Genomic DNA, 18617 nt, shown 5'->3' with positions numbered 1-18617 from the left:
AAACAGAATCTGTCAAAAACAGAACAATCTGTAGTAATTTGGAAATTTCTATACTTTTGTAACTCCCAAACTCTGAAAACTTAGGACAGCCTGGGAAAGTCATATATCAATCTTGTGTAAAAAATTCAGATCTATGATTTTTTTTAAAAAATTCTGGCAATGAGCGCAAAAGTTTCTGTTTTTTAGCAAGATCAAATCAACTATCACCGTAGACCATCCCAAAGGTCTTACTTGGCTCAAACACTAATTAAAACACCAAAACACAATTACTACAGAGATAATAATGTGTATACTCATAAAAACAGAAAATAAAAATACTGGGTTGTCTCCCAACAAGCGCTTTTCTTTAAAGCCTTTTAGCTAGGCGTTGATAATTTTGATGATGCTCACATGAAATATAGCAATTGAAACACGAAGAGAGCATCATGTAGCATGTGAAAAACAAGTTTAAGTCTAACATACTTCCTATGCATAGGAATTTTATAAGCTAAAGATTTATCAGACAAGCAAAAACTAGCACATGCAAGGAAGAAAGAAACAATAGCAATCTCAACGTAATGAGAGGTAATTTAATAACATGAAAATTTCTACAACCATATTTTTCCTCTCTCATAATAATTACATGTAGGATCATAATCAAATTCAACAGTATAGCTATCACATAACATATTCTCTACATGATCCAAATGAGTGCAAAGTTGACACTCTTCCAAAATAGTGGGATCATCAAATAAAGTCATGACCTCTCCAAGCCCACTTTTTATCAAAAAATTCATAAGATTGATCATTCTCCAAAGTAGTGTGATCATTATTTCGTAAAGTTGACACTCTTCCAAACCCACTTTCAGTATTATTGCTAACATTATTATCAATATCATATTCATCATGAGGCTTAAATAAATTTTCAAGATCAAAAGAAGAATCACCTCAATCATGATCATTACAATAAGTAGTGGACATAGCAAAATTAGCATCCCCAAGCTTTGAGTTTTGCATACTATTAGCACAATTGTCATTAATAGAATTTATAATAACATCATTGCAATCATGCTTTTCATTCAAAGAGCTATCGTGAATCACTTCGTAAATTTCTTCTTTTAACACTTCATCATAATTTTCAGATTCACGAATTTCAAGCAAAACTTTATAAAGATAATCTATTGCACTCAACTCACTAGAAATTGGTTCATGGATATTTTAAAAAGATTAGAAACTGGATGAGGATCCATAAACTTTTTTCTTTCTGATTTTCAATAAATGCACAATTATTCTGAGCGAACAAGCAAACAAACCAAGTAAGACATAAAGGCAAATGGAAAGAAGGCAACAATTTTTTTTACTTTTCTGAGAACATTTTAGAAGTGAGGGAGAGGAAAACGAGAGGCAAATGGAAAATAATGTAGTGCAAGAGATGAGAGTTTATGATAGGTACTTGGTAGGCTTGATGTAGAACCTCCCCGGCAAAGGCACCAAGAATTCTTCCTGCTACTTCTTGAGCTTGCTTTGATTTTTCCCTTGAAGATGAAAGGGTGATGCAGCAAAGTAGAGATAAGTATTTCCCTCAGTTAAGAACCAAGGTATCAATCCAGTAGGAGGCACAAGCAAGTCTCCAATCTATGCACCTGCACAAACTAACAAACACTTGCACTTAACGCGAAAAAGGGGTTGTCAATCCCTTCACGGTGTCGAACAAGACTGGGATCTAATAGAGATAGGTATAAAAGATAAATAAAAATGCAAACTAAAGTAAATATAAATAAATTGCAGCAAGGTATTTTTGAGTTTTTTGGTTTATAGATCTGAAAATATATGATGAAAATTAGACCCGGGGGCCTTAGGTTTCACTAGAGGCTTTTCTCTTGAAGATAGCATACGGTAAACAAATTACTGTTAAGCAATTGATAGAAAAGCGCAAAGTTATGACATCTAATGCAATGATCATGAATATAGGCATCACGTCTGTGACAAGTAGACCGACTCCTGTCTGCATCTACTACTATTACTCCACACACCGACCGCTATCCAGCATGCGTCTAGAGTATTAAGTTCATCAGAACGGAGTAACGCCTTAAGTAAGATAACATGATATAGAGGGGTAAACTCAAGAAATATGATATAAACCCCATCTTTTTATCCTTGATGGCAATAATACAATACGTGCCTCGCTACCCCTTCTGTCACTAGGCGAGGACACCGCAAGATTGAACCCAAAACTAAGCACCTCCCCATTGCAAGAAAAACCAATCTAGTTGGCCAAACCGAACCGATAGTTCGAAGAGAAGTACAAAGATATATTAATCATGCATAAAAGAGTTCAGAGAAGACTCAAATAATATTCATAGATAATTTTATCATAAATCTAAAATACATCGAATATATCTCCAAGAACATCGAGGAGAACATTGTATTGAAGATCAAAGGGAGAGAAGAAGACATCTAGCTACTAGCTATGGACCCGTAGGTCTGTGGTAAACTACTCACGCATCATCGGAAGGGCAACAAGGTTGATGTAGAGGCCCTCCGTGATCGAATCCCCCTCTGGCAAGGTGCGGGAAAAGGCCCCAAGATGGGATCTCACGGGAACAGAGGCTTGCGGCGGCTGAAAAGTATTTTGGTGGATGCCTCCGATGGTTTGGGAATATTTGGAAATTTATAGTGCAAAGATTAGGGTTGGGGGACTCCCGAGAGGTCCACAAGATAGGGGCGCCCCACCCTAGGGCGTGGCCTGAGGGCTTGTGGGCTCCTCGGGACTCCTCTGGCCCCCTCTCCAAGTCCTCTAGATGTCTTCTGGTCCAAGAAAAATCATCGCGAAAGTTTTATTCCGTTTGGACTCTGTTTGATATCTTTGTTTGTAAAACTCAAAAACAAGGGCAAAATAGAAATTGGCACTAGACTCTAGGTTAATAGGTTAGTCCCAAAAATAATATAACATAGCATATTAATGCATGTAAAACATTCTAAACAGATAATATAATAGCATGGAACAATAAAAAATTATAGATATGTTGGAAACGTATCAGTGGGCGCATCTTTTCAATTGCCTTGATCTTTTCGGGGTTAGCGTCGATCCCTCGATGTTCGTAACAATGACATTAACAAGAAAATTACCTTGACTTCTGACTTCTTCACTATTTTAAGTATGCATAGATCATCTGGGTGAGTGTCAAGAACGGTCACATATCTATTAGTATAAAATAATGCTAAGCATCTTCCACAAATCGATTGAGAACTATAACTCCTCTGAAAAGATCTACCGCCTTCTAAGTAACACCTACGACACGACATATTTTGATACTTTTCAGCCTTGGGTCCACCTGAGCAAAACTTGACCGATATGCGAACGCTTACAGACTAATACTGACATGTGTCACTGGGTTGAGTTTACAAACAAGACATGATCCGGTGGTTTGAGCTCAGCATCTGGAATGTCTCGAACCTGAATACAACAGGTGATTCATTAGTCATAAATGCCGCCTCTGCCTCTCGCCCGCCTCTCCTCCCCTCCGCCTCTCCTACCAGCGCCCGGTCCCCTCCGCCTCCGCCTCTCCTCCGCCTCTCCTCTGTCTACATCCACACTTATTTCACACCTTAATAAAGCCACACAAAAAGTGTTGTTGTGTCTAGGACATGGACGATGCAGCCTAGATTCAGCAATCGCTTTTTTGTGAATTCATTTTCAATGCTGGCATGCATGGAAATGGGTTAGTGCAAGCTGCATATGTATTAGTTCAGCAGTGATACAATGTTGTATAGTTTAGATACACAAAACATGCGACTCTCAAAGCTCAAACTCACACGAGAGCGAGGGATTGTAGATGGCACCTAGTAACTACCCTCCCGGGGTAGAAAATTTGGCCTCGTTGATATATCAAGTAAAGTATCATATGTGACTGCAGGACCATCGAGTGTTGTCTATCTATAAGCAATTAAGCATATGTGAATCAATATAAGTTTCCAATAATCTACAAGCAAAAGTTGCCTAAAGTTGGCTGCAGAGGAGTATCAGTTATGTTGGTAATGTTGTGATTGTTTCATAACTATACCTAGATATATCAATTCTTAATTCTATTAGCATATCACGGACCATGTCTTATTGGAATGAAGTACTATAAAAATTGGTGCCAGGTCTTGATGTCTCTATTCTGATGCAATGCTTTACACATATCTTCTTGTCTTTCTTTACAGAGTACTAACGAAATACATTCCTCGATCATGTGAAGATTGGACCACTTCCTTCCTATTACCATGTACCTCCGCTGCAGATTCTTGTGGTACTCCCTCCGTACTTCAGTATAAAGTTTGAGCCATCTATTTTGAAACGGAGGGAGTACATACTATCGTTTATTTAGTACTCCCTCAGTTCGAAATTACTTGTCACAAAAATGAATGTATCTACAACTAAAATACATCTAGATACATTCATTTTTTGGACGAGTAATTTCAAACGGAGGGAGTATCTTACAAGTATCGTTTGTTTGCGACTGATATCAGTGACATGTTATTTCCAGATTTATGATGATCTGCCCAATAGTGAAAGGTGGTCATGGCCGACATATGAAGTTCCAAATAATTTAAAAAATTAATATGTTTTGTACTTCTAGTCATATGGAATGTGCTGATGTTACTGACTACAGAATGCGTCAGATTTAGTTCAGACACTTCATTTTCTCATTCTCGAGTTCAGAAAGTGAGCTGCACAAGTGAGCCGCTTCACACAGCAAGAGTTCAGAAAGTGAGCTGCACAAGTGAGCCGCTTCACACAGCAAGCACCCGCGAACAGGAATACAGAAAGTGAGCTACAGAACTTGGCTTCAACTAACACCCACTGCTTAATACAAACCAGGCTCGTCATACGGAAACCAACAACCAAATATTTACATGCAATAAAGCAAGAAGTAGCACCTAGAATATCTTTGGCTTTGCATGAAGATTACGAATTTAGATATCGCAAGCATGCACGTACTAGTGCACTGAAAGCAATCGCCAAAATGAACCAAACATCTTGGGGCAAAGAACTCAACCAGGGACCCCAAGAGCCATGGAGGTTGAGTTCCAGTTGCCGGTCAAGTTCCGCTTGATGCTGGTCATCATCACATTTGTCCTTCTCATGGCCTGCCTTCTTGCCGCGACCACGGGATAGCTTGCCATCGGAAAAGCCAGGCTGCATGGGCTCAATTTTGTGGCCTGCCTTCTTGCCGCGACCACGGGATAGCTTGCCATCGGAAAAGCCAGGCTGCATGGGCTCAATTTTGTGGCCTGCCTTCTTGCCACGACCATAGGATAACTTGCCGCCAGGCTGCATGTGCTCAGTTTTATGGCCTGGCTTCTTGCCACGTTCAAATATTGGTTTTGGTCTCTTTGGGGCATTTGCAGGCGTCATTGCTTCATCCATCATTGTTCCTCCCGCCATCATTGGAGGTGGCGCAATTTGCAAAACACTGAAAAAGATCGGAATAGAGTTAAAAATGATAGCTAATGATTCATTTTGACAGTATAAGTACATGATTTTTTTTTCTTTTCTAATATTGTCAAAATTGGTAGTACTTCTCTAAAGCTTCAAGGGCGTTAGTGATGTTGTTCCTCATGGCTTCAGGAGATAGTAAAGCATCACTCGGCAGCTTACGCAGTAGGCAGTTGAGATCTTCCAAAGCTCTAGAAAACAACACAACATAGTCACAAATAGAGCCAAGTCGATTAAACATACAATTGGACAAGTATCCTCATGTATATACCGTAAGCAAACATCCACAGCTCTGGAGGCAGCTTTGCCTTGACCAATAGAGGAAGCATATTCTACCACCTGCATCAAGTTTTTCTTTTTTACAATTCAGGTAGCTTGAGTGTTCGTAATTTGGACCGAGCAAACGAATTACAGGAAATATTAGATGCGCTATCAATAGCTGTGTGCATGGTTTGAAGGGAATGAATTCGAAACTTGAGGAAGAAAAGATTGATGACGAAGAAACAACACAAGGCAAAGTTGAGGACGAAGCAACAGGATGCACTCATGACGTGAAACTCTCAACACCAGAATATAACTTACTGCTCGAATATTGAAATGTAGAGACGACACTGGACACCATTGTAGTGATCTGTGATCCATGTAAATTGACCTTTCAAGTTCCAAGCATTGATCTGCAATGGGCCAAAAGATGTGAATCTCATAAGGATGTCACATTGTGTCAACAAAAGCCTCTGGTTATGACAGTTAGGGCCAGTTCTTTTGGGCGGCTTAAAAAATAAGCTGCCTCTCCCTAGCTTAAAAAAATAAGCCGCCCCTTGAAATTTGTTGAGACTTCTAAATTAGCTATCCTATAACTAGTTTAGAAGCCCCGATAAATAAGAGAGGCGTCTTATGAGAAAAGCTGGGGAGGAGGTGGCTTATTTTTTAAGCTACCGAAAGAACTGACCCTTAATTCACATGATCATATATCGGCAACAGCAAATGATGATTATAATACTCACAAAACCTCAAGGAAATGATGATAACACTAACAAAACCTCAAGGATCGTACATGCTTAACATTTCCACCATCAAAGTTAGAGATCACAAAATTTAAGGTGGAACCACACACAATTTTTGAAGATATTATACTCGAATAATTGTTTATGGTCATACAACAGAGTAAACTGAGCAGACATTTGCATCTCAGTTCCTGAAATTAATTGTAGTTAAAGACACTAAACATGCACTTGTTGAATGTTGGATGCACTTGCAGATGTGCTATATTACAACGAAGAAGACTAATAGAAAGCTATGTCTCAAGAAGAGGACTAATTCACTACCAAGTTCCATGAGCCAATCTTGAGTCCACAGCAGTTCCACAGTACATTTCTCCGCCTCCATCCTGACAACAGGCATCAAATAGCAGCAGCAGAAGTCAATAAGGTGTCATTTTAAATAAGAAAAATACTAGAACAGGTAAGGGTAGCAACATATGCATTACCTCTTAAAGTACTTGTGCACTAGATTGGTTATCTCTGCCCCTGCAATAATTTGGAAAAAGAAAAAGTTACCAGCCAAATATCAGGAAGGAAACCATATAATTCTCAAGGGTGCAGCCTGAAGCCACTCAGGACCAGAGGATCATGGCACAAAACACAGGCAGAACAGCAATAAAAGTTGTTCCCTTTCTTGCCTCATCACCGCACGGGAAGCCTCAGGGCTGACTGCTGATAAATAATGTGTGGATCTCGTTATACGACATTTTGAGGACACTTGAGGCTTAAAACAGAGCCAACAAGTTCCTTCTTTGTTGTGCAAAAGCCACTTGAAGACAAACTTGCGTTTCCGGATTTTGAAATCTTAATTAGCTTCGATGTGTGAATTCTCGAATTAGCATCAACGATTCCATGTTTTTTCGTTCTTTTTTCCAAGGGAACCATGGCATTTTTTCTGTTTGGTAAAAGAAATGAAATGAAGTAGATGGCTCATCACCACCTAAATAAATTATTATAAAGCACAACATTTGAGAAAATCCCAGAAGTATCATGAATCGATCTCGACTCAACTCTGCATATTTGCACCTAAGCACAACAAGAAACATAGTCATGGAGGGTACAGAACAGGTGGCTGTGTGTCCGTGGTAAATGCTGTCTGCCTACAGGAGTGAGGCCTTGATAGATTTGTCCATGCTTGATTACTGGGAGCACATTTTTTTAGCATGGCGGCAGCCTCAAGCCTGCTTCTAATGCATCAACATCTATGAATCAACACATGCACCCTATCTAACGTTCAAAGTTGACGAATAACTAAACGTTTAATGTCAATACTACCAATAGCGAAGCACTCTCCTAAACACACATGACCAACAGACAAATAAGAGTCAAAAGATAACATTGCTTAGTAGATTACACGACAGGAAAGAAGGGAGGATCACCTGGGGTCATGTTGAGGTACTTGGGGAAAGAGCATGGACAGTACATTGGGAGGAAGTCCATGTCTCCAGCAGAAAATGGGGCCACTGCTTGCACAACCTCATGTTTCATATCAACTGTGATGACCCAGGCCTTGTCGTCTTCATCATTCACCTTGGACATGACGTAAAGAAAATCATCATCGCACATGCTGAGGGTGGGGGTGTAGAAATTTAGTTTCTTCAGATCTAACTTTCCTGTTTCGCTGTCCCACAGCTCAGGCAATAAAGCAGAATAACTTTGGTCGACGGAGATATCATCAACTTTAACTGTGAATCGCTGACGCCAATATCCCCAAGAAAGCTTCCTATTCCATGTGGTGGCTTTCCAATCTTTATTTCCAGTGCAGCAAGGGTCATGAGATTCTATGTGGACAAACTTGATCATATTATTGCAGCAGGCCACATCTCGAAAATATTGAGGAGCGTCAGATTCTTCCTTGTCTCGGGAGAAAGGCCTTGACTCAGGAAATGGGATGTATTTGATCACAGGATATTCATCAAACACTTTGTGAACTACAAGAATACCACGCAAGAGATCAACCCAGCCCAGTGAGCTCCCAATCGTGATCTGCTTGCAGGTATCATGCCTACAAAAAAATTTGTTCTCAGACTCTGATAAAGACAGCAATGCCACCTTGCTACTCCATGCCTGTGTCTGGGACGAGAAGACATGGACATCAAACATATGATCCCCAATAGTCTTGTTCCAACGTAGGAAGACCACAGCATAGTGCTCGTTGTTAGTGCCGCCGCAGGGTAAGAGGCCAAATTGCTGGGCTTCGTATGCTGGAGCATTGTGGTCCGGGAGCAGGTGCAGTGCTGGCTCCCCGGGGCCTGCTCTGTAGACGAAATGGTGGGTGGACGTCAAATCGCCTGGGATGTTGAAGGTCACGCAGAAGAGAACAAGGGCGGCCTCCGCACAGATGACGTAGGGTTCTTCCACAAAGTCATCCTCTTTCAGGCCTGGGCAGTGGACAGAGAAGTAGGAGACACCCGGCGGCTCGACGAGCCAGAAGGACACCTCAATAGCCTGGCCATCCCTCGTCTTGGACTTGACAGTGGTTTTGTTCTGGAGGTCAGAAATACATGCTGACCAGTGGAGTAAGACCCAGTTTGGAGAGCCAGAGCGTTGGGCGGTGGAGCCGGCAGCATACGGCTCCATCAGGTTGATGGGACTGAACGATACAGTAGAGAGCGGCATGGATCTGGATGTTGAGGTCGACACAAGCAGGTCATCATCAGGAAAGCCATGTCTGTAGTCACTGTTATCGCCTGGCTTCTCACAATGTTCAATTGTTTGTTTTCCTTTTCTTTGGTGGCAGGCATCTGGAAGCTTCCTTCTTCTCGCCATCATTGTATGTGGCGCAATTTGCAAGACACTGGAAAAGACGGAAAAGGTAATAAGAATAGCTACATGACTTAATTTTTAAATGTAAGTAAAGAAAGGGTTTTATCTGCAAGTACGTGTTTAAAGCTCCAAGGGTGGTACTGATTTTGCTCCTCAAGGCTTCAGCGGATAATACTGGATCACTCGGTGACTTGCGCAGTTGGAAATTGAAATCTTCCAAAGCTCTAGGAAACAACAGAATTGTAGTCAAAAATAGAGCTAGGTTAATTCCAGAGACAATTGCATAAGTCTTTCATGTATATACCGTAAGCAAACATTCACAGCTTCGGAGGCAGCTTTGCCTCGACCATTACAAGAAGCATATTCTACTACCTGCATTAAGAATTGTTTGATTCAGGTAAGTTCATAATTTGGGATCCAGCTAATGAATTATGGAAATTAAATATGGTATCCATGGATGGCTTTGTTCATGGTTTGAAGAGAAACAATTCAAAGCTCGAGGAAGCAAAGCCCAACAACTTCTAAAAGAAACAAAACAAGGCAAATTTGATGACAAAAGTTTAGCAAATAGAACATGATGCACTCATATCGTGAAAGTCTGGAAACTAGAACAGTAACTTACTGATTGAATATTGAAACGTAGAGATGATACTGGGCAACAGTCTAGTAATATGCAATCGGTGTAACATGACCCCTCAAATTCCAACCATTCATCTGCAATGGACCATAAAGACGTGAATCTCAGAAGAATGCTGTATCAGTGTCAACAAAAACCTCTGATCATGACAATCAATTTGTAAGTTCATACACATCAGCGGCAGCTAAAAAATAAGAGTGCTTTAATAATACCTCAAGGACTGTACATGCTTAACATTCACACCGAGAAAGGACAGATCACAAAATTTAAGGGAGAAACCACATAATTATCCAATATAGTATTATCCTTGCCTTGATCAGGTGTTTAGGGCCTTACAGCAGAGTAAAGTCAGGAGACATTTTTCATATGGTGGTCAGGAAATTAATTATAGGTTCCAGAGACCAAACATGCAATTGGTCAATGCTGGCTGCACATCCGCATTTGCACATATGATATATTACACCAAAGCTAATAGGAAGCTAGTATCTCAAGAAGTGGACATCCATTACCAAGTTCCCTGAGCCAGTCTTGAGTCCACAGAATTTCCAGAGCACATTTCGCTGCATCCATCCTGACAATAGGCATCCAACAGCAGCAGCAGTAAAAATCAACAAGATGTCATGTAAATACGAAGTAACAAATCCTGGAACAGGTAAATCTAGCAATATATGAATTACCCCTTGAAATACTTGCGCACTGGATTGGCCACATCAAGCCCTGCAATAATAATTTGGATAAAGGAAAAGTTATAAAGAAAAGTTCAGGAAAAAAATACTCGGATAACTTCTTAAGATAGGATCGTAGTCCAATCATAAACACACAAACAAACATGAACTGACTTCTATGGGGTAGAGCCTTGGGGGGATAAAATTTGGTCCCTTCTTGTTCCGAATTTCATCAACACACTATAAGCCACTAAGATTTTGGTGTTTCATTGTGCAAAAGCATTTGACGAGGACAAACTTGTGTGTTTGAATACTGGATACTTCAGTTAGCTTTGATGAGTGAATTTGAATTAGCGTTGTATTTTTTGTTTGGTTAAAGGAATTTTTTGTTCATCACCACCTCAATTCTCGGGTGTGATCGTTCCACAAAATATTAGGAATCCACCTCATGATTCAGCTTAGTGTATCTCCACCAAACCACAAGGAGAGTTAAGACTCATGGAGGGTACAGAACTGGTGGTTGTGTGTTTATGATGGCACATGCCGTCTACCTACAGGTGTGAGGCCTTTAAAGATGAGTTTATTCATAGTTGATTACTGGCAGCACGCTTTTTGAGCATGGACTGCTGCCTCGTGCCTGCTTATAACGCATCAACATGTATGAAGTTTTCTTGAAAAATAGTGTCTTTGAGCCCGACTTTAAATCAAAGGACAAAAAGGGGCTGGGCACCCAGCTGCACGAAACAACTCTACACTGTGGCCGCCGGGGTTGAAGCCGGGTGGGTGAGTTGCCCACCAGCAGAGCTCACCAAAAGAGCGAGCTCAGTTTCTTTTACCCAAGTTATTAATTTTCAAAGTCTAACGAACAGCTAAAAAGTAATGAAAACGAAAAATTTCAACCAAGAGTGCAAAAGATAAATAATGCGAGGCAAAAGAAGGAAGAATCACCAGGGGTTATGTTGAGGTGCTTGGGAAACGCGCATGGATAGTACACTGGCATGAGGTTGCCTTGTTTAGCAGGAAACGGGGCCACTGCTACCACAGCCTCAAGCTTCATGTCCACTGCGATGACCCAGGCCTTGTGGTCTTCATCATTCACTTTGCACGTAATGTAGAGAAAATCATCTTCATACATGCTCAGGGTGGGGGTATGTGTAATCAGTTTCCTCAGATCCACTTTTTGTGTCTCGTGGTCCCGCAGCTCAGGCAATAAAGCATCATAACTTGGGTGAACCAAGATATCAGCAACTTCAACTGTGAGGCGTGGGCGCCATTCGTTCCAGAAAATGTTCATGTTCCATGTGGAGGCTTTCCAACCTTTATCTCTGCTGCACCCACGGTCATGAAATTCGATGTCGACAAACTTGATCAAATTATGGCAGCAGGCAACATCGCGAAAACGTTGGGCAGTGTATCCTTCATTGACTGTGATGCAAGGCCTTGACACAGGAAATGAGATGTATTCGATCATAGGATATTTATCGGACGGGTTGCGAAGAAGAAGAATACCACGCAAAAGATCAACCCAACCCAGTGAGCTGCTCCCAACCACGATCTGCTTGCAGGACACGTGGGAGGCCAAAAGCTCTAACACAGAATCCGATAATAACCCCAGAAAGGCCAGCTTAGTGCTCCACGCCTGATCCTTGGACGAGAAGAGGTCGACAACAAAATGCCAAGTCCCATATTTGGTAAAGTGCCGATTTAGGAATACCACGGCATAGTGCTCGTCGTGGAACGGCAAGAGACCAAATTCCAGGGCTGCAGCTGAAGACACTGCAAAGTTGGGATTGGGGTCCGGAAGCAGGTGCAGTGCTGGCTCCCCGGGGCCGGCTCTGTAGACAAAGTGGTGGGTGGACGTCCAATTACCAGGGATGTTGAGGGTTACGCGGAAGAGAACGAGGGCCGCCTCCGCGCAGATGACGCAGGGCTCGCTGGCGAAGTCATCCTCATTCAGGCAGGGGCAGTGGACGGAGAAGTAGGAGACACCCGGCGGATGGACGAGCCAGAAGGACACCTCGACGGCCTGGCCATCCCTCGTCTTGGACTTGACGGTGGTTGAGTTCTGGAGGTCGGAGAAACGCGCCGACCTGTGGAGTAAGACCCAGTCGGGAGAGCCGGAGCGTCGGGAGGTGGAGCCGGCAGCGTATGGCTCCATCAGGTTGATGGGGTGGAACAATACAGTAGAGAGCGCCATGGATCTGGATATATTGGGGTCGGGATTTGGGAATTAGGTCGCTCTTCTATCTAAACGCCGAATTGCAGGTTGGTGGCGGCGCGACTTGGGGAACTCGGGAGGCGCGACGGCTGGTTCATCGGTGGAGGCCGCCGGATTTTGGGTAGATGCACTCCGATTGTTGGGGGTGGGGGGTGGGGGGCGGCGGCGGGTTGAGATGTTGTAGCACTCCGGTGTCCGTCGAGAGTAGCAAAGGGAGATCAGGATTTAGGGTTGGAGGTTCTAGGAGCGTCTCTATGAGGCCCATTTTAGGGGGTGTCCGCCGCGTCGCCTGCAGCTCTAGCACATGGGCTGGCCCATAAACGAGCGACAACTTTCGTTTTTACACGTCGGTCACAAAAAACACGTGGGTCACAAAACTCCTTCCAAAAAAAAAAAACTCCTTCACCGTGGGAGAGGATTTAGGGCAAGCACAAATTGTGGCCATTGATCTGCATCGAGATTCGCAAATTTCTATATGTATCTCGTGTATTGCCGGTGTATATCAGTTAGGGATGAAAACGGAGATAGAAGTAGGTGCTACCACATTTGTTTTTATATATATTTTGCAAAGAAGAAATAAATACAAAAAACATCGGAAATGAATGCAAAAATAGATACTTCTAGAAACGGACACGGACCGAATCAAAGCGGACAGGAAACAGAAATGTGTGTTGATCAGAACTTAAAACCCCCTTCAGGGCCGGCCTCGAGGGGGTGTGGCAGGGGGGCGGCCGCCCAGGGCCCCCGAAATCTAGGGGCCCCCTCCAGGGTTCGCAAGGAGCCCATGGCCCAGACCATGAGGAGGCATCGACCTAGACGCACACGCATGAAGAAATCCATGTTTTCCTTCTTCCCATCGCGAGTTCGCCGCTTCGCGACGATCCTATTCCCGAGGGCCCCGATCGCGAGTCTCGACGCTGATGTAGATCGCTCTCCTCATGCGGCCGGCTAGTCTTCCTCCAGGTCCCCGGTCCCGTTGTGTTATCCTTCGTTCGTGAGATGCCTCTCATGTGCAAGACGAAGCCACCCCACTTATAAGGTCATCCCTAACCTCTTTCTAGTTGGTCATGTTCATATGGCGCAGCAGCAGTCAGACCTTAGAAGGTCTCGCATATGATGCAGTACAAAATTTTAATTTCGTGTGTCCGTTGCTCTAAATCTTACTGCAATCTGGACTTTGTCGACACAACACCAATCGTCTTATCTATTAAAAAAGTTGCCTGCTATGTGTTCGATTGTCGTTCCTTGCATTCTCTCTCCAAATCATATGACTGCAAATTTAACTTAAAAATTGGAAGAAGGTCTCAGCTATACACACATAACTTCAATCCAACACATGGTTATATAATAAAGCCACTCAGACTCCCGTAGCAAAACCTTTCATCTTGATGTTTACCCTCTATCAGGTATTTGATTTGTCTAATTAAGTAAAGGAATACACTATTTATAATTTTCATTTTATTTTGGAACAATAGACAATAATAAGTTAGATAAAGGAATGAATCTAAAAAATGAGATTATTATTTTGATCTTTATAGTAGGGGCCCCGGGTTGCAATTTCGCCCTGGGCCCCCAAAATATCAGGACCGGCCGTGACCCCCTTGAATCATAAAGAAATACACATAAAAAACAAACAAATTTAATGAATTGTTAACATGGCTACAACATAATATGGTCGTGTTAGCAACTCGCTACTAGGGAAAAGCCTAGTAGTAGCGCGGTGAGCTGCTAGGTAGCTTGGCAGTAGCGTTCGTCCATCCATATAAGAACGCTACTGCTATATTTTTCATATATTTTTTCTGCTACGTATTTGCGGTGCTTTTTTCTAGTTTTTATACAATATTCTAATCATATCATAAACATGCAATATGCTCATCATATCATACATATAATAGTCTCATCGTATCATCCAACACAAATCATATCGTCTCATCATAATCACGACAGAGATAAATACACCGAAGGTCTTAGAACTTGCGCACGATAATTAATTTGGTGCACAAACTTGTAAAATACGTGATTCTAATCATCAAACTTGTGTGGATGTGCAAATACGATCACATTTCACGTACATGGACGTATCGGCTGCCTGCATGTCACACCAACATGGCAAGGGCCCGCTGTCAGATAGCGGTGCATGTGATTTTTTTTAGGAAGACCCTTGGATTTTTTTTTTAACTGTCGTTTCGCTGGGTTCCACTCATCAATGTACTGTGTAAATAAAAAGAGAAAAATTTACTATAGGTCACAAAACTTGAGCTGGCTGACACTTAAGTACCACTACTTCAAAAAACCCGAAATACAGTCCATGTACTTGCGCAGGGGTTCACTTTGGTCCGTATATACGAATTGAGCTACGCATTTGCTGACTTGGCCGAGTCAACCGTTGACAGTTGTGCTTTGACCGCCACTTGTGCAGCACCTGTCCACTTGTGCGTTAATAGTAGATGGCTGGAGGTTTTTTTTGCAAATGCTCCTTCTCCTCCCAGGTAACCCCCGCCCGCCCGCCCCTCTCTCACGCGCCGTTCCTCCGCACGGCCCCGCATTCCCCTGCTCCGCCCCTCTCCCAGGTAATCCCAGAGAAACAAATGAGACGACGACCATGGCTCCTCTCCAAGCTCTCTCCTCCGCCCTCGTCCTGCTGCTCCTCGCGCAGCACGCGCACACGGTGAGGGCGAGCACGCTGGAGGACACGTGCAGCCTCGTCGGCACCGGCGGGGCGCAGGACTACGACTTCTGCGTCAAGACGCTGGGGGCGGACCCGGCGAGCGCGACGGCCGACGAGCTCGGCCTGGCCGTCATCGCGTTGAGGATGGCCATGGTGACCGCCAAGGACACCGGCGACCGCATCGCCCGGCTGCAGGCCGCCGAGACGTCGCCCCGGCGGCGGCTGGCCCTGGACGAGTGCGCCAAGGATTACGCCTGGACCGTGCGCCGGCTGGGGCGCGCCACCAAGGACTTCGCCGCGGGCGGACGAGGACAGGCTGACGGAGTCGGAGGCGACCACCTTGCTGGGGGACGTTCGTGACACGCCGGCGCGCTGCGACAAGGCGTTCGTCCTCTGGGCCGGCGAGAGGTCGCCGCTGACCGACGCGGGCTGCGAGCTCGACGACGTGATGGTGCTGGCGTTTAATATCTTGTGGCATAGCTTAAACCACGGGGCAAAATGAGCAAGTAGCACCAGGCCTTCTTCTACCTCCGGAAGAAAAATTATCATCTTTCCGGACAGTAAAATTTGTAATGTGCAACAAATATAATAGTAACTTGCAAAATTTCCAATGGAGAACGATGTGGTGTAATCAGTATTTATTTATTTCAAAAATGAAGCTGAAGATTTCTCTCTGATTCACAAGAGTTCAGATCAGGCGAGGAAGGTTACCGTTCGATTCGCAAAAATGGCAATCCTACTCTTACTCTAGACCTTTCACTTTCAGTTGATCTCAACCAAAATTCGGCTCGCAGTGGAAGGCTAGGCCTAGGCGTGCAGCAAAGTGTGAAGCTAGGCGCGGAGAGTAAACTGGTCCCTTGGCCCGGCCTCTGCATGTGAATGATCTTTAATTCTTTATGCGTGAGCGGAGTCGCCGGAGTGAACTGGATTCGAATCGAGCGAGAGAAGCGAACGAAGGCACGCAAATACAGCAGCAACGGGGAAACAGGTAGAACACCATGAATCATGACGACTAAACCATCGAAATCGAGAACCCAACCAGCCATCGGCACATACAGTGCTTCTTCTTCCCATGCACGCACTCCCTAAGTTACATCATGGACCTTCAGACGTGCGGGCACGCCAATTCAGTTCGGATACAACGCGCGCACACACACACTTCACCCTAACACGAACACGATCGACGACGACGGTAGCTACACCGGCTGGTTGGCTGGCTGATGGATCATCTAGTTGTTGGACACGGCGGCCCACGCAAAGTTGCAGTGCAGAGTAGCCATGCTCACGAACGCCAGCACCTGCGCGGGGACGAGGATCCCCGTCGCCAGGTCCACGGAGCAGCCGGACGTGTACCGGAGGCTGTAGTGGGAGGCGGCGAAGGCGAAGAGGCAGGAGGCGGCGCAGAGGGCGACGGCGAGGAGGAGCGTCGCGCGCAGCGCCGCCCGGCGCCTCCGGCCCGCGACGGACGCCAGACCCTCGGCCTTGGCGCCCGCGGCGAGCGCGGCGGCCTCGGCGCGGCCGACCGCCATCCACACCGAGAGGAGCAGAGCGCCGGCGGGGAGGGCGGGGAGGGCGAGGAGGCGGTGGGCGAGGACGGCGCGCTCGTGGACGCTCCTCCCGTAGGGGTTGGCGTCGTCGGGCGGGGGCACGCGGACGGAGCTGCCGAGGCGGAGCAGGGGAATGCGGGGCCGTGCGGAGGAACGGCACGTGAGAGAGGGGCGGGCGGGCGGGGGTTACCTGGGAGGAGAAGGTGCTGCACAAGTGGCGGTCAAAGCACAGCTATCAACGGTTGACTCGGCCAAGTCAGCAAATACGTAGCTCAATTCGTATATACGGACCAAAGTGAACCCCCTTCACAAGTACATAGACTGTATTTCGGGTATTTTGAAGTAGTGGTACTTAAGTGTTAGCCAGCTCAAGTACATGGACCTACAGTGAATTTTTCTCAAATAAAAAAATAGGACGGGTTAGAGTTAGACCCGGTGGCCTGATGCACTAGTGCGGGTGTCCTGACCACCACACCTGACAATGCTTCATGCCCAATAGTGAACTACTAAGATATACTAGATGATACTCCGCACGTTGTTGCGGTAAGTGTAGCATGGGACATGTTAGACAAATGAAATATAAATAATTTGGCATTGGAGATTTGCTTCAAAGGTGGTAATGATTCTTCTTAGTTGCCCACATCGTAGCTCATTGTTTATCTTCATTGGGCAAACACAACAAACAATCACCTCCATTAATAGAAACAGAGTGTTGGCACTTGAAATGTGAAAAAAAAAATAGTGTGTAAGAGTTGATGAGACTCAGAACAGAACATGCCAATTCAATTTGTACCATAATTTCTGCATTTAAAAAGTAAAGCCTGCTACAGCTAGTGAAGGCAATGTTGTACAACAATTAGCATGAAAAATAAGTTTCATGATGAAATAAAATGGTGATACAATTTTGACTTAATAAGGCAAGACCAGTCAAGGGAGAAAGCTTTTAAACTTACCACGGTGATGTACTTTTGGTCAATAATTGAACATGACAGTCCATAACCATATTATGCATTTAATATTCTACTTAGTTAATATTTCAAGTCTGTAATAGTCATGGTTTGGCAAGTCAGGATAACTTGTTACAAAACAACATGTATGTAGACCGAACAAACATAACAATGAAGAGAGAATGGTGTAGTAAATCTTACTGATTCCGCAAAGCTGAACATAATTACATTAAAAGTGTAAAATGGAAGCAAATCATCGGAATCATAGACAATTTTTAAGGATAATTAAAGGAGGGTATGTTCTTACTTCTATAGATAGGGAAATTCGCAGTCGAGAGCACAACCACCAAAGTTCATCATAGATAAAAATATAAAACTCACAAGGAAAAATATTTAAGATAGAGGTTAGCAAACATAAGAAGTGATGAGCCCTAATGTTTATCCAATGGAATTTTGGCAACTTTCAAACAATATGTATCTTGTTTCGTAGTAATATTTTGGAAGACTAATGAGAATTGGATGGAAAAATAGGCTGACCTTCCTTCAACTATTTTTGTATCATCTTCCTTCAACTGTTCCGACCTATACTTGTCAACACTCTCGGGTGTGCATATATGTGGAAGTAACTCACAACAGTAAACATGAGAATGATTGGAAGAGAATTAATC

General features: G+C 44.0%; 1 protein-coding gene and 1 pseudogene across 3 annotated transcripts; one reads left to right on the top strand and one right to left on the bottom strand.

The window, feature by feature from the left end:
* Nucleotides 1–4640: 4640 nt before the first annotated feature.
* LOC119349343 lies at nucleotides 4641–12944 on the bottom strand. Of its 3 annotated transcripts, XM_037617353.1 has the most exons (14): nucleotides 11518–12944; nucleotides 10582–10621; nucleotides 10414–10475; nucleotides 9890–9981; nucleotides 9572–9639; nucleotides 9384–9491; nucleotides 7881–9298; nucleotides 6948–6987; nucleotides 6787–6848; nucleotides 6044–6135; nucleotides 5733–5800; nucleotides 5545–5652; nucleotides 5189–5438; nucleotides 4641–5116 (listed from the first exon to the last, which is right to left on the bottom strand). In XM_037617353.1, the coding sequence occupies exons 1-14, from the start codon at nucleotides 12764–12766 to the stop codon at nucleotides 4931–4933; spliced, it is 3843 nt and encodes a 1280-aa protein (XP_037473250.1). In that variant the 5' UTR covers nucleotides 12767–12944; the 3' UTR covers nucleotides 4641–4930. The 3 variants fall into 3 exon arrangements, 2 of the variants coding, with proteins under 2 accessions (XP_037473250.1, XP_037473249.1); XM_037617352.1 differs by having other exon boundaries at nucleotides 4641–5438; XR_005169381.1 differs by lacking the exons at nucleotides 4641–5116; nucleotides 5733–5800 and having other exon boundaries at nucleotides 5297–5438.
* Nucleotides 12945–15389: 2445 nt separating this feature from the next.
* On the top strand, nucleotides 15390–15874 carry LOC119350776 (annotated as a pseudogene).
* The last annotated feature ends 2743 nt before the right edge of the window (nucleotides 15875–18617 follow it).

The sequence above is a fragment of the Triticum dicoccoides genome, chromosome 1B, assembly GCF_002162155.2.
Source record: "Triticum dicoccoides isolate Atlit2015 ecotype Zavitan chromosome 1B, WEW_v2.0, whole genome shotgun sequence".
NCBI classification, from domain to species: domain Eukaryota; kingdom Viridiplantae; phylum Streptophyta; class Magnoliopsida; order Poales; family Poaceae; genus Triticum; species Triticum dicoccoides.
The sequence above is the reverse complement of the archived record's forward strand: the minus strand, read 5'-3'. Positions and strand labels throughout refer to the sequence as shown.

Coding starts and splice junctions, on each gene's coding strand:
- LOC119349343 (XM_037617352.1), bottom strand. CDS start 12,766: ATGGCGCTCTCTACTGTATTGTTCCACCCCATCAACCTGATGGAGCCA. Junction 9,492..9,571: donor GCTGTGAATGTTTGCTTACG/GTATATACATGA, acceptor GTTGTTTCCTAG/AGCTTTGGAAGATTTCAATT. Junction 6,988..7,880: donor GTACCTCAACATGACCCCAG/GTGATCCTCCCT, acceptor AAATTATTGCAG/GGGCAGAGATAACCAATCTA.